This window comes from Grammomys surdaster, unplaced genomic scaffold (assembly GCF_004785775.1).
Source record: "Grammomys surdaster isolate TR1022 unplaced genomic scaffold, NIH_TR_1.0 125319, whole genome shotgun sequence".
Lineage (NCBI taxonomy): Eukaryota > Metazoa > Chordata > Mammalia > Rodentia > Muridae > Grammomys > Grammomys surdaster.
The window spans coordinates 185544-202070 of NW_021620197.1; the positions used below are offsets into that span (position 1 = coordinate 185544).

Genomic DNA, 16527 nt, shown 5'->3' on the forward strand with positions numbered 1-16527 from the left:
TCCGGTGGAAACAACATACTGCAGTCAAGAAAAGAGCTGCCTCAGCGTCCAGTTTGTGTAGCATTTGAAAGGGCCTCTCTCTGCCCAGTGGTAATTGGTCCTGGCTGTGCTTGCCTCACAGAAACTATGCTACTGACATTGGACCAACACGTTAATCAACCACATGTGCCCGCTGAGAAGGTAATGTCTTCCTTCCAGGCCCCAGAGGGTCACCAGAAAGCCTTCCACCCACCGCCTGTGACCTACTTTTATATCTCCGACCCCATACTCTGTCTCTACACTAAGGATCCTATAGCTTGCCAAGGAACGTGTCTCCAGTAACCACCTAAACATGTTTTGCTATTGGGAAAGGGTTTCATTGTAAGATCCAGCAATAATTACTATCTGTGAATTAAATGAGGAGGGTTCTCTTGCACCAGTTTCTTTCTGAAAAGAATGGCTGGGCAAATCTAAGGTTGCTCCTCAGGACTGAGGAAGAACAGAAAGTGCTGGCTACCCTACCTGACATAAGCATCCACCTTGGTTATAGACGCTGCTAGCCCCACACCTTTCCTACTCTATCCTGAAAGGTGACTAGCGGATATTCCAGGGGGAACCGAATATACTTCCAATGCCCACAAGCAACTTCAGCAGAAACACGGTCTTCCCTGAAGCGGGTCAGGCAGTAGCCCCCAGGACTGAGCTGGGGGACAGGGGGCCGGGCATTTGGTGAGAGTCTGGCGGCCTCTACCGGGCGCCTAGGCAGAGGGACGTTCCTCAAACCCAGAGACGACATGTGGCGCTTTGGAGAGGTGAGATCGAGCGCGAGTCCGCCGGGGGCGCTGGGGGAATCTGCAGCGGGGCAGCGCGCGGCCTCAGGCGCGGCGCGGAGCAGAGCCGCAGGGCGGCAGCGGGAGCGCGGGGCTCCCGGGCTCTTCGGCGCCGAGCGCTGGGCAAGTTCGCGCCGGCAGCATGGGGCGGTGACGCCGCACCGGCCTGCCGCGCCCGCCGCAGGGACAGCGGGCGGCAGCGAAGCAGGATGCGCCCTCGCCGACGGCTCGCCAGCCGGGGCCCGTGCGTAGGGTAAGGAGCTGCGGCGGCCACTGTTGCGGGCACCCCGGCCTCAGGACTGGGATGAACGCAGAGCAGTTGGGCGCTCGCAGATCCAGTAGCGCAAACTTTGCCCGGAGACTGCGGAGGCCACCGGCACGGAGGGCATGGGATCGGGTGGCACGGCTGGACGGGGCTCCGGGCGCAGCGCCTCCCAGTTCGCGGTAGATAGCAGATAGCCTCTGCCTGTCGCCGTCGCGGAGCTCGCCCGCCTGGAAAGCGGCTCCCGCCCGGGAGCAGGGGCGCGCGGTGGGCGCGGGCCCCACTTGGTGTCGCGCGCCTGTCGCGCGGGTTGCTCGAGGCCGGGCTCTGGCTGCGCCGCCACTGCACCGCGCGCAGCAGAGGAGGAAGGCGCTGCCTGGCAAGCGCTCAGCCGGCCGGCTCGGGGGGCTAAGGAGGTATGGAGGGCTCGGCGCGAGCCTGAGGGCAGGACCACCAGAGGTGTCCGGTGGCGCTGCGGAGCGGCAGCAGGTGCGGGGTGGCGGAGGCTGCGTCTCCGCAGTGCCACCCCTTATCCCACCTGCGCTGTGCGCCAGCACTGGTGAGCTCCCACCGGGATCTGGGGGTCCTCCGGGAGAGCATTCTCGCAGTGGGGATCGGGAAGTAGGGGGCTCAGGGGCAGTAGAAGGCACCGCCCGGGTTTCCCCGCATGCGGCGCCGCGTGCTCGCCGCCTAGACTATCCAGGCTACCGGCTCCGAGCCCTAAGATTCGCCCAGGCGACCACCGCATGCCAGCCTTCTATTCTTGAAGAGAATCTCAGAGGGCCTTCTCCTCCGAGATGGAAGTACCTGTTGTGTGCTTTTTCAGTTCTGGACTTTGGAGCTTGGGGGAGGGGGTCTCCTTAGAAATGTGTTTCTTTTTGAACTCTGGCTTGCTAGTGTACATTGAGCATCTATTTGCGTTATGCGCATGTTGAGATGTTGTGTGCCTTCTCTAAGGTTGTTGCTGGCCCAGCGGCAGTGCTTGCTTGGATTTCCACTGCACTAAGCAGAGTCTAGCTAAGGACAGAGATATTTTCCAAGTGTTGTGGTTATTAAGCTATGTAGTCCTGGGGGCAGGATGCCAACCCAGAAAGTCTGACCCTCACCAGCAAGTCTACCGTTGCGATCCTATAGAAGATGTGTTTCTGACATGTGCCTTTCCCCCCTCTTCCCACACACTTTCAGCACCTTGCAGAACAAGAAGCAGCTTGCTGGCTTTGAACGTGTGGCAAATATTTCAGAAAGGTAAATTTATCTCACTTGTGGATTTGATAGATGCAAAATGCAATTGTCAGATAACTTTGAGATAACTACGTTAATAATTGGGTCATTTATATCCTGCTGAAACAGTAGAATATTAAGGGATGCAAGCAGCCTATTAGAACAACTGTACACTCTGTAAAAGTGAAATAAAGCTGTACTGTCACCTTTTTACACCACCTTGCCGCCCAGAGAAGGTGGTGCAAACTGTGCTGGCACAGTCTGTTGGTAACAAGGGCCAGGCTCCAGTCTTTGTCAGCTTCGCTGTGGCAGCAGCATGGTTGGATTCACTGTAGTGACGTGAACATCCGTGTTCATGGGCTTCTCCCTTTTGTGTACTTTCAGCTTCAAGATCAAGTTGGAGGAAAGAACAGTTTTTCTTCCAAATTCATCTACTTCAACTACTATTCTTACTGGGAATGGACAATGGAATGCTGTCTAGATTTATCATGACCCAAACCCTCCTTGTCTTCTGTATTTCCATGACCTTATCCAGTCACTTTGGGTAAGTTGGCCCCCGTGCTTTCATTTTGTGGTCTTTGGGGGCCTGTGCCATTGTGAAGCCCTGCAGAATAGGACAGCCCTTGGCTGCCACCTCTGCAGTCCTGCACCCTTCGGTTTGTGGTGAATATGTCCCGATCCATGCTTTCTTCCTGAACAGAGCAGTTCCTGGTGAAGGGTCTTGGAAATGAGTTAGACAAAAGAAAAGAGGGTTTTCCAAGTGTAAGCAGAAGATGGCTTAAGGGAAGCTGTTTCCTCCTACTCAGGTTGGAAGAGATTCAGAAGTTCATGTGTGTTAAGGACATCTTCTGCTGTTAGACAAGTGTGTCACACTTTGATTCTCTCCTTGAGCCCATTGTGCCACTGATTTTTATTTTCAAGTCAGGCTAGTGCTGTACATGTGTCATGGGAAGGGATCCATAATAGTCCTGGCCAGAGACAAGTACAGAAATCATAAACTAGGCTTGGCTTACCCCCTGAGGTTCTAGAAATGTCGTTTCCCCTGACCTCTTTCACTTGTGCCTTTAGCTTCTCTGTACAGATACTAGCCTTTTCTTGCCACACTAGTCATACCTCACATTCAAGATGCATGCTGTTAGAAGGCAATCAGTGTTCCTCTTCTCTCCTGTGCCCCTCACTGCCCCAAATTGTCCTGGCTAATCAAAAGGATTGCAGGTTGAAGTACTCCCACTGAACAGAGTGTGCTGCTTGACTTCCTGTTTACCAGTGTTTTTTTCCCAAGGGAACAATTGGTATACTTAAAAGGACTGCAGCGCACAGTCACCTGTTTCCTTTCGTATGGCTAGTGTACAGGCTACTAGGCAGGTGTTCACAGGTCCACTCTGCTGAACAAAATTTCCATGAGGGCTCGGGCTTGTGCCTGAGTCAGTTTAGATGTATTCTGATGATCTGAGAAAGTGTTGTCAGTCTGTTTTCCCTATCTCCTCTTGTCACCTCTCTTACCTCTCTCATCTTTCTTTCTTCTTTCCTCTCCTCAGTTGCCTCATCTTTCTCATATCTATCTCTGTTGCCTCTATATGTCTAGCTCTGTCTGTCTCTGTCTCTTTCCTCTCACCTTCTTCTTGTTCTTCATCTCTCTTCCTCTGTTCAAATTGGAAGGGTCAGAAAGGCAGAGAATGTCGAGAACACAGGCAGAAAATGTCATTCCCCTGCAAGGACATCTTTTCATGCCAGGGAAACAGGGTATCTTTGTGGACTGTTTCCTAGCTCTGTGCATCCTCTGTCCATTTATCATTTGCAAACATGCAGAATATGCTCTAGAGTCCATTTTTGTTTTTCAGGTCAAATGCTTGGGAACTTTGGTTCTGAAACTGAGTAGCATAACTCTATCTAGCAGGTTATACTTTTCATTGGTTTTAAGACACACCATAAAAGATGTGAGTCCCTATTTATTGGAAGCTATTCTTGCCTTGCTTATACTCGGAGAATGTGTTCCCCATCCCTGGCCTTTTGATTCTCAATCTACTATATGAGGTTTTTTTTCTTGCATGTTTTTTTTTTCTTTGTTAAATCCTATAGATTGTACTTTGTCCATTGCTTTTCTGAATGGAAGGTGCATGTGAATGAAATCTCATGAATATTCACCATTGCAAATTAATACATTAAAATAGTTGGCTTGTTTTCTGATATTCTATGTATACTGGGAGAGATTTTAGAAGTGATGCCCATGCTGAGCTGCGCTATCTTGGTAACATTCGGTTTGTAGGATTTAGCACAAAAATCCTGATTGTAAATAGATTAAGTCAGGAAAAGCTATCACACTTCCTGGTAGATGCATGTCTGAAGTAGAAAGGTATGTGCATGAGTTTAGTTAGTTTCTTATTTGTGTGGCTTTATAAGGTCTTCTAGAAAAGCAGATTAAGCTTGTAAGTTTCTGGAAGAAAATTCTGATTAAGTCTGCAGATAGTCCTCAATCTCTCAAAAGCATTAACTGTTGGAGAAGATACTAGTTTTTTAGAAGGGAAGATTTTCATTGTTTTAGAAAACCATTATAAAATAATACATACAAATTGCAGGAAATGTGTGAGGTGAAGACTAGTTTATGAACTGGTACAAAGTCCCAGGTGATCATCCTTCCCCTTCTGGTTCCTACTGCTTCCTCTTGTATGCAGTGTATGCATTTGGGATTTACTGCATATTCAGCTTTTTGACGGTTTTGTTCCCTAACCTTCCACAATTACAAATTCTTTAGGCTGTGTGATTTTAAACTGGATAGATATTGTACCAGAGCAAAAGTGGGCTGACACTAGCTACTTCCCTACTTTGGGACGTTTACATCATTTCTGATTTTCCCGCTCTAGATTCTTTTGTATAGAACACATTCGGTTTGGAATTTTTTTTTTTTAACTATTTGAACTTGTTTCTATTAGAAGATGCACAGACTGGTCCAAACATATATAGCAAAGTACTGCCTGGTCTGGCCTCAGTGGGAGAAGATAGGCCTAATCCTCTAGAGATTTGAGGCCCATCTAGAAGCAATCTAGAAGGGGGACATCCTCTCAGAGGCAAGAAGGAGGGGAAATAGGACAAGGAACTGGGGAGAGGGGCTTGGCAGTGGGGAGCAATGGGTGGAATGTAAATAAATAAAATAATTAATAAAAAAGAAGATATTCCTACAAATGGGATTATATGCTGTGAAGCCAAGCAGTGCACAGTACACACGGAACACATCATAAGATATATCAATCCCCCACTTATTTCTTCTTTTTCTTTCTTTCTTTTTATTTATCCTTTAATCTTTTTTATAGTCCAGACTTTTATCTCCCCTCCAGTCTACTCTCTGATTGTTCCACATCCCACACCTCCTTCCCCACACCTCTGTCTCCAAAAGGTTGTCCCCCCACTTCCACCCCACCAGACCTCCCCACTCCCTAGGGCCTCACGTTTTTTGAGGGCTAGGTGCATCTTCTCTGACTGAGTCCAGCAAGCTCCTGCTGGGTTTTCTCATTCTATACTGCTCTGTGTCATTTTGCTTGGTTTCGCTCTGTGCTTTTTTTTTTTCCCCCTCTGACTACAGTTTTGGAATATGTCAAAGCAATCTAGAAGCTGAGGGATGTGGCCCTGAAATGTATTGTCCATTTTGGGCTCTAAAAAGAGTTTTCTGTACTCTGAAACTGGGGAAGGGAACAGGTTGAGCAAATTCTCTGTCCCATCCTCCCTCCGCCAAAGAAAGGATTTCTGTGATTGAGCTTCAAAGGACATTGCAAGGGGAAGTTACAAAGGTCCCAGTTTGATCACTACTTAGTCAGAGAACTACTGATGCTCCTAAGTTTGCCCAGGAGACTTGAGAGCTGGCAGGAGTTAGGAGTTCTATGCAAAATCAGGCAGGGGAGCAAGAGAGAGACAACATATAAGGTTCTGCACAGGTACAAGTTGACACACCACATTTGTAAAAATCTGCACATTCAGCAACAGAAGAGGGAAGTATATTTGGTGATTACATAAGATAGTTAATGCAAACTTGCTTTGAAAATATCAAGAGAATTATTTGCTTTTCTCCACATCTTTTTCTAAATTTAATCACCAAGAGTTCATTTTCAATAGTTTTCTAATTTTATTGTACATTGTGAACTATAGCTCAAGGCATGAGTCAAGCATACAACTGAACCAAGACCTTACAGTCAGCCTCTGCCATGGTCTATCTGGATACATGGAATTGTTTAAGCCATTATAGTTATTTTAATGAAACCAGCAATCTAAATAGCAGAGTGTAGAAAAACTAGCACTGAAACATTATGGGAATCGAAGTGTTACCAAATTATATAATGATAAGTTTAAACTAGAATTAATTTATCAACTTTCAAAATCATACTTTATCAGACTTGAGAAGCCAGTGACAATTAATTGCAAGGGACATTTGAGGATTATCAGCTCAATAGGTAATGCCAGATCCCATTCACTTACTGGAAATTAGCATAGAGATTTGTTTATTGATAGGAAAATTGTATTTTAATTTTATTACAGGGGAAATGCAACTCAGATACATGTTGGAAAACAATATGTTTAAATTGACAATGAAAAGCAAGCACTTGAAAACAGGAAGAAAGATCTTCTCTGTGTACATATGTGCTAGCTTGGCCTTTTGTCCCACAAAGAGGGACCTCTTCATCCTCCTTCTCAAAGCCAGTTGCCTCCCTAACTGGACCAGTAGGCATGTCTAAATTATACCTGTGTTCATCATATCTTCTGAAGCTGGAAGCTGTCTTACATACCCTCAGATAATAGATTCATCCTCCACAGCTGCAAGTTTCTGAGGCTCAGGACATATAGTTTAATGATTATAAAAGCACCATAGCAGTGCAGTCAAACCAGTTAGCAGGGACAGACCTGAACTGATGGTTCTGCCTGGAAGCTACAGAGAGGGACAGGCAGAGATGAGGAGATGGAGTGGAGTTAGAGAGCCATCTCTTACCTTATTTTAAAAGACAGAAACAGGGACCTATTTGCAAACTTTCAACTTTATAAAGCTGACTTTAAGCATGTTTGATGGACCAGTGCTCAATAAACGGCACTCAGGACAGCAGGGATCACAGCTCTGCTAAATAGGCTGGCCCTAAGTTCCAGGATGAGTCACTAGCTGGGTTCTGGGTAGAGGTATGTGTGTGTGCATGCGTGCATGTGTGTGTGTGTGTGTGTGTGTGTGTGTGTGTGTGTGTGTGTGTGTGCAGATTGTGGGTATTTGGATTTTCATGAAGATTCAATGGTACAAAACACACATTTTAATTGGTATGTAATTCAAAGGAAAGTATTAGAATTAAAGCAAAAAAAAAAATCTTATCTCTCATAGCAGCATGAATTACCAACAGGCATATGGGTGCACTGCATGACTTTTCAGAAAGTTGTCAAAAACATGCTGTTTAATTTTCACCAAGTCCTCACTTGGTGCATAAGAAGCACTCTGGCTTTAGAACCTAGGGAATTGTGACCAATATTTGATGATGAAAGTGGTAGAATCACCCCTTGCCTCATAGATGCCTGCTAGGGCAAGAGTTCCCATTAGAAAGGCCTCTCCACTAAGTCCTAATGTTTATGACTCTGCAGAAAGAAATAGAGCAAGAGAGGGAATCTATATGTTAGAAACAAAAGAATATCCTAAACTAGTAGATGGATTGGGTAACTCGAGAGCAGCCCAGGCCAAATTCACTGTGACGAAGTGCACAGAGAAGCATCACAGGCGAGGAACAGAAAAAAGCTCCACCTTGTCTGTATTTATAAGCTGTTTCTAAAACAGACAGAACCTAAAAGTAAGAAAAACATAAGACACTGGTTTTCAGTTTAAAAATGAATTTTCCCATCAGTTAACTATCAGTTTGATTCTGTCCCAAGATCACTAATGATAAATATTAAGAGTCTTATTGACAGTGGGCCCAGCTCGTATCTCTGTTTGGCTCCATTTATGAAGCCAGAAGTTCCTTAACCAGCCTACAGCTCAGTTTCTGAATGTCCTCGCTGGAAATAATAACGGACCGTTCATCATAAGGCTGATATGGAAAATGCTAGAACAGATTCAGATGTCACTCTGTGAAGGTTAGTGATCCATATGGTAAGCAGTGTGCCTGGGCAGGACCTGAACACAATTAAAACCATAACTTGGGTATACTCAAACATCTTCCCTTGCCTGTGTGTGGTGGAGAACATCACCCTGCTTTGACAGTAGTGTGAATGTTTCCCTTTCCATGTACTTGGCATCATTATAGGTGATAAGGGCCAGAATAGAGCCTGGCTTCAATGAAGAGTATGTTCAGACTTGAAAAAGACAAGCAATAAACAAGCAACAGTGAAGTGATGGTGATTACTGAAAGAACAACTCAGACAGAGATAGTGAATGTGATGGAAGGAGATACTACTGCAGGGACCTGAAGGAACTGGGGTTTAGTGACAGCTGTAATGGTTGAGAAAAACAAACCAATGTTGGGCAATGGTGATAATGGCAGAATACCACACAGGGAGTGAGAAGCAGTCAGCAGCTTGTTTGGCATCAGTGGTAGAGATCCATAGGAGGTATAACCACCCTGTGAAGGAAAGAACTGGACTAGATCTTAGACAACCTGCCATGTCAGGTAACTTGACCTGGAGAGTTACAGAGGGCCATGGAGTAGAGTGGAATTTTTTTATATTTGTTTGTTAATATCTTTTGTTTTATCATTGGTTTAAGAAAGGATCTCATGTATCCCACTCTCTATGAAACCAAGGAAGGACTAGAACCCCTCATCCTCACCTCCATCTCTGACTTGCAAGATTATTGTGTGTATCATAGTGCCCAATTTATGCCATACTAGGTTCAAGCCTAGGGCTTTGTGCAAGCTAGGTGAGCACTTTATGAACTGAGCTACAGCCTCATCCCATTTTATTGTTTTGGAAATGAGAATGGTTGATGTTATGTAATCCTTCTACCACAGACTGTACCAGGTGGCCTCATTGAATAGCTTTAAGTAAGCATGGTCCTATTTAGATGTAGCAATGATATGACCTTAGCGTTGCATCCCCTGTAAGAGGAGAGTAAGAAGAATCAAGTGGAATTTGGGGTAAGAAGAGGAAAGATGAAGGTGGTATCTAGACAGTTAAGAGGTATTCACAGTAGGAAGCATCTGTTTTGACTAGTGGGATAAGTGGATGGGATATCATTGGCAAGAGGAAAGATTAAGGGTCAAGGAAACGCCATCAGCTATTTCTCTTATCACTATGATGGAGAAGAAAGTAGAAGAAGATGTTTGTGCTTTGTATGTCTTTGAAGAAGTCACTTCCAAGTAGCTGGGCAGACCTTTGGACATAGGGATCTAGAAGCCAGAACAGAACTAAGTTGCATCATAATTTAAAACATACTGGGCATGAGAACAGATAGAAACTGAGCATAGACATTACGTGTTATGAGTTTAGAGGGTATAAGCAAGACTGAGAGATATGGAGAAGAGGAAAAAGAAGCATATGGCTGGACTGAAGCAGTTAGGGATTAAAGCAAGATAATCTTGGTTGCAAGCTGCACAACATAACCCTGTCATAAAAATAAACCTATAATCGCAGCACTTGGGAGGCAGAGACAGGCAGATATCCATGAGTTTGAGGACACCCTGGTCTACAAAATGAATCAGGCAAATGAATACAAATACCAAATGAATACAGAGAAACCATGTCTCAAAAACCAAAACCAAACCCAACCAACCGTCCAACCAAGGAAACACACACACACACACACACACACACACACACACACACACACACACAATCATCAAGTATGCATACAGCAGTCAGAACCTAAAGAGAAGAGGTTTTGGAAACCAAGAAGAGAAAGCTCTGTAGGAAACAAGATGCAGTTATTTCTGCTGAATGTAGCGTAGCTAGTGGGCCCATTAAGGTAGGTGATTGGTCTCAAATTTTGGATCTGTTCATTCAGAGTTTCCTCCTGGCCTTTCACAAAGGTTATAGAGTTATAGGTGGCAGGGTCTAGATAGGAGCAGCTGCAGGAGAAGGAAAGGGAGTTCTGTGTGGGTATGTGTGTGCATGTGTGTGTGGGGTGTCTAATGTATACGGCTTTTTTCAGTGGAATTTCTGAGAAGAGGAACAAAGGGGCAGGATAATCTGTAGGTGCTGTGACCTGTAGAGTACCAGCTTTGGGATTATGAGCCAGGCAGTAGTGTCAAGGACATGGAGAACCTGCAGAAAGGGTGCTGAGGAAGACAGCTTAGATTTAAGGGCAGCACAGTGAAGCTCAGGTTATGAGGAGAACATAAAATTTCTGGCACAGTACTCCATGGACAGGCCTTTAGCCACATGAAATGTATCTAAGGTTCACATTCCCACCTTGAGCCACAAGTGATCTCATGGAGACATTGTCGAGCTACTGTCTGCCATGTTGTTATGTATAAAGTAGCTAAAGAAGCATGCTATAGACAACTGAGGAAAGCCTCAGTGAATGATGCTCTTTCTTTAGAGTCATATAAGGATCCTAGCAAGCAATATAAGTGTGTTTCTTCGAAGTACTAAAAACCCAAGGGAGGAATGTGGCTTCAAAAATTAGGAACACTGACACACAAAAGTCAATCCTGGGTAATTCACAAAAATGTTCACATCAAAATGGCCTGAACTTACTGCTACTGAACCTTTTCTTTTTCTTTTTCTTTTTCTTTTTTTGAAAATCACATATGGCTGTCAATGCAAGCATAGATAACATCACAGAGAAACCCATCACACTCTGTCTTCCCTAATACTATCTGTGCTAAGATAATACTCAAATTACCTTCCAAAGGCTGGTGAGAGATTGTCCTCTTTTAAATACCATGGCATTGAAATCTCACCAGGTTAACACATCGCTGTTCTTATTAGATATTAAAATCTGGGTGTATAAACAGTAAAATCCTTTAACAATCTTCACAAAAAAGGAAGATTCTTCTAGATCTCACAGAGAAAATAACTCCTAGATAATTCTCTTTCCAGAGTCCATTGTCCCTCGGTATTCCTGGGGAGCTGATTCCAGAAGCCCCTTTGGATATCAAACTCCCTTATGATGTGAAATTCATAGTACTTGCATGTAGCCGGTGTACACCCGCCAGTGTGCTAAACTGTTTCTAGATTTCATGCACAGCATGAATGGTGGTGTTGCTATTTTACTTTGGGGAAAATGACAAGAACAATTATGTATGTATGTATGTATGTATGTATGTATGTATGTATGTATGTATGTTATTTTTCTTTTCTGATCACCTTCAGTCAGTGGTTGATGAAATTTGTGCATGTAGAGCCTGAAGATGTGAGAAGTAATGACCGAATTCTGTAGCTAAGTTCATGCTGCATGGGTATGGTGAATCTTAATGGCTTCCTCTCCGTTTCCCGTCTCTGATTCCACACTCCTCATTTTCCTTCAGCCTCATTCAGAAATTCTAACAAACAGGACATAGTGAAAACATCTGTAGTTCCAGCAAATTGGGAGGAGGAGGTAAAAGAAAAAAGTGCTTTTCACCAAGAGGTCAAGACCAACTTATGCCCTATACTGTGAGACCTCTTTGTTTAAGGCCAAAAGAAATACATGTAACAAATGGCACTTGTGTGGTCCATCTCTTCTCTGCACTGTTGTCACCCAACTTACTGGTCTCTATTTTCTTATCCTACCTCTCCCATCTCTGTAATTTATAAACAGACCATGTTCTAAGAGACTTCAGGTTTCCATTATCTTCAGGAAGATTTTTAAAGTATAGCATGACATTCAAAATATTTTATAGATTTGTGTGTGCTTAGTTTCCTAGGTGCAGGATACAATTTTGAATTTTAAAAGGTTTGTAGTATTGATGAGTGAACCTAGAGCCTGTCCCTTTCCAGCAACTGGTGCTTATAGTGCCCTGTTCGTTATCCACTGCCTGGTGTTACCCAGACACTAGCCTCTTGCTGTGTTCTGTTACCCAGAGTCTAGCCCTTTGCAGTGGTCTGTTACCTAGTGTCTGGTACCTTACAGTACTCTATTACTGAGGAGCAGTGTCACTCTAGTGCTGGCTTTTATTAGAGGTCTCCCACTCCTTCTGCGAATGCCAGTTGCCATTTTATGACAATTGTTCATAATTTTCTCTTGTACCCCTTTCATTGGCTAATCTTCAATCTCAAAAATTCATGTCTGTTTTCTTTCATTCCTAACCTAGACAGAGTCCTTGTCTCTCTCTCTTTTGTTCCTGTCATGTCATGCTTTGTGAAGTGACACTATGTTCCTACCCTTTCTGTGCTCTACTGAAATTCTCCAGTATCAAAGATTTTTTATAATGATATCAAGGACAATGCTGCCTTCTACCTATGCCTACATCTCACCAGAGACAGTCATGGATTCAGACACAAGTCATTAAAGCTCATCACTGGCATTCCCCAGGGGAGTATTCAAAGACTCAAGGGCTGCTGGAGTCCATGTCACTGGCACTGTGGCAGCCCATTTGCCTGCATCTTGGCCCCAGAACATGTACTTTCCACCAGGACCACACAGGAAGGTCTCCAGATAAAAGTCAGGCTCCACAAATACTGTTTCTTATTCCCTCTGTGAGTCTCCAGGAGCCAGAAACTGAGATGCTAATGCCTGAAAAAGGCCAGGAATGAGACAACATTGAATAAGAGAGATTCCTATACTTGGAAGACTTCACTCTTGCTGAATTTATTTCTCTTAAAGACTGCCTGGAAAGCCTGCCTGCTGGTGGATCAGATTTCATGAGATGGTGGTTCCTAAATTCAGTTTATCAGAATTAGATGTTGGATCACCATGACAGAAATTCTAGTACATTCAGAACTCTGCAGTACCCACCAGTGCCCCCCTCCTCATGTCCTGTGGCACTGCTTTCACTAGCCTCGAAAATGGGGCTAATTTGTGTCATTTATTTGTCAAAACCAACTCATCAGAATCACCAGGTCAAATCCTTGTGCCTTCAGTATAAATTAGGACAGGAAATGTAAAAAGAAGTGATTTTAAAAAACAAGTTGGGTTGGTTCTATGCAGGCTCAACATAGCTGCAAATTCTGCATCTGTAGATTCGACGACATATTTTTCATATTTAATTAAAAATTGCCTCTGTAACCAAGCATATGTAAACTCTTTTCCTTGTGTTATTCCCTAAATAACATACTTTAATAACCATCAGTACAACTAGGTCTAAAGATCATTTGAGTATAAGGGTGGCTGTGTGGAGACGCTCTGCAAACCGACAACAATTCTAAAAGGGAATTGAGTGCCTACAGGCTTTGGGTTCTATATTAAAAGGCATTTATGTAGTCTTAAGAATCTCTTTTATGGCTGGGTTGGTGTCCCAATCTATCCATTGGAACTCTTGCCTGCTTCAGGAAAATGCAGGCTCAGGCTACATATCTCCCATTGCTAGGATCACCCTCATAGTCTCTTGGGAGTTTCTATTGCCCTAGGTTTTTAGCTCATCCCACAGATGACCCTGTGTTCCAGTTGTCTCTTCAAGTGCACTCTCCCTCCATCTTCCCCTGACCTGATCCTTCTTGTACTCATACTCTCCCTATCCATCCCCCCTCTGGCTTACTCCCTCCTCTCAGTTAGATTCATGTGGCCCTCTTTGAACCCTCCTTATTACTTAGCTTCTTTTGGGTCTGTGGCTTGTAGCATGATTCTTTACTTTATGGCTAATATTCACTTATAAGAAAGTGTATATACCATGTTTGTCTTTGGGGGTCTGGGTTACCTCACTCAGGATGATCTTTTCTAGTTCCATCCATTTCCCTTCAAATTCCACGATGTCATTGTTTTTAGTAGCTGAGTAGTATTCCATTCAATTCCATTTTGTTTATCTATTCTTCAGTTTCGGGCCATCTAGATTGTTTCTTGCTGCTACAAAGCTACTATGAACATAATTGAGAAGTTTCCTTGTGGTATCGTGGAGCATCCTTTGAGTATATGTTCAAAAGTGATATAGTTGGGTCTTAAGGTAGATCTATTCTCAATTCTTTAAGAAACTACCAAATTGATTTCCAAAGTGGCTGCACAAGTCCACACTCGCCAGCAAGGATGGAGTTTTCCCTTTCCTCCAAATCGTAACCCGCATGATCTGTCGTTTGTGTTTTAACCTTTGACCTACAATTTGTCCTGCCTTCAAGATGTACAAAGGATAAAGTTGGAGCAGAAATTAAGGGAATGACTGGTCCAGATTGAGATCCATGTCAAGAGAAGTATTCCTCCCATGACACTGTCAATGATATTTTATATTTGCAGACAACAGCCTAGAATAGCTATCATCAGAGAGGCTTCATCCAGAAACTGAAGAGACACAGAGCCAAACATTAGCAAGGAATGTAGGAGCCAGGGAGGTCAAGTATACCACAGAAAACTACAGAATCAATTAACCTGGGCTAATAGGGGTTCACAGAGACTGAACTGCCAATCAAGGAGCATACATGGGATATACCTAGGCCATCTGCATATATGTAACAGTTGTGTAGCTTGCTCTTCATGTGGAACTCCTAATAGCAGGAAAGGAGGCTATATCTGACTTTGTTTCCTGCCTTTGGATCCTTTCTCCTAACTGGGCTGCTGCATCTTGCCTCTGTAGGAGAAGATGCACCTAGTTTTATTGCAATTTAATATACTAAGGCTGGTTGATATCCATGGGGGCCTTTCCTTTTATTAAAAGTAAAGAAGGGTGGGTGGGGATGGAAAAGGAGTAGGAGGAGAGGAGGGAGGGGAAACTGTGGCAGGAATGTAAATTAACTAACTAACTAACTAACTAACTAACTAACTAATTAAAACTTAAAATGAAGTTTAACAAACAAATAACAAAATACTCCATTTTCTAAAAGATCAGTAAATGTGCAAAGACCATAGCTTGAACACTGGATAAATGTAGCAAGTTCTCATATTGATGAACTCTAAAGAAACTTCCACTGTTTACGAGAAGTTGGCTATTTTAGCCTTGATTATAATTGAAGTGAACTACCCATATTTAAAAGTATTTCTTTTATGTTGAAAATACTTGTCAATAATAGCAGATTGAGTTTCATTTCACACACACAAAAAAAAAAATCCACTCCTTCAAAAATCTTTATCCTGCCCCTGAAGCAGTTTACCCACAACTGTCCTAATAGTTGACCACCTTGAATACACTGAGCAGTGTTAAGATGGATGCTGGCCAGACCTCCCTGGTGAAACCACCATAGCTACACCTGAAGCTCTTCTGTTACAATGTTTCTCACTGTACACAGACTCTAGTATGCCCTGACTGTTTTTCTTTTCAAGGACTTTTGTCGAGCCAAATGAGATTTTTTTTTTTGCCCAAAAAGTAGTTCTTAAAGATCTTACACCTTGATGGAAGCATAACCAAGTCCCCAGATACCTTTGGGAGAAGGAGGCACTGTGCCAGGGCAGCAAACAGGACTTGCATTTCTCCTCAGTACTGTGAGAATACGCCATTGCACAGCCACGGATTATAGTTGATTCACTTTTCAGGTTGATTATGGAAAACAAACAAACAAAAAATGCCCAAAACAGCAGCAAGATGCAAACCCTGCTTCTGCCCTAAGAGACATTCCTACAGATTTTTTTCTTGATATCTCTTTTTCTACTCTTCTTAGTATACGACTATTTAATATAGCATAGAAAATATTCCAGAACCCCTCAGCCCTGAATGCTGCTATATGAAAAACTAAAGATTAGTACAGGAGGAAATTGTGGTAAGACAGAGAAGATATTGAAATTTCTCCAAGAGAAGTGTCATTATGGATAAGTAGTGTGAGTAGACATTTTAAACTATATCTTAAAAATTGTGTCTAGCTGGAGAGATGTCTAAGAAGTTAAAAGCACTGCTTGTTCTTTCAGAAGACCTAGATTCAATCCCTAGCTCTCACTTGGTGATCCACAACCATCCACCACTCCAGTTTCAAATAATCTAATACCATCTTTTGGCTTCTGTAGGTATCAGTCATGCACTTGTTATGGAAATGTATATGCAAGCAGAACAGCCATAAAATAAAAAGTAATACATTAAAATATGTATCCAATAAATGAAAACAGCTCTGGAATTCATAAGCACTCTATCTATCCCTGGGATTAAAGAGAATTTGGGTATATGTAAAGTGAGATTCAGATCCAGGGAGCATACCAGTTGCCTGAAAGCATGAAGCAGTGGGTATATGTCTACAGAGAGAGAGAGAGAGAGAGAGAGAGAGAGAGAGAGAGAGAGAGAGAGAGAGAGAGAGAGA

The 16527-nt window shown here is 43.4% G+C and overlaps 1 protein-coding gene across 4 annotated transcripts in view; it reads left to right on the forward strand.

The window, feature by feature from the left end:
• The first annotated feature begins 741 nt into the window (after nt 1–741).
• Gabra5 (gamma-aminobutyric acid type A receptor alpha5 subunit) overlaps nt 742–16527 on the forward strand; it is a 95031-nt gene continuing 79245 nt past the window's right edge. The window contains exons 1-3 of one of the 4 annotated variants that reach the window (XM_028785684.1): nt 786–1062; nt 2257–2316; nt 2677–2836. In XM_028785684.1, the coding sequence (XP_028641517.1) occupies nt 2751–2836 (86 nt within the window). In that variant the 5' untranslated portion in view covers nt 786–1062; nt 2257–2316; nt 2677–2750. Of the gene's footprint in view, nt 1063–1465; nt 1631–2256; nt 2317–2676; nt 2837–16527 lie in introns of those variants that run through there. The other 3 variants (XM_028785685.1, XM_028785686.1, XM_028785687.1) reach the window with 3 other exon arrangements.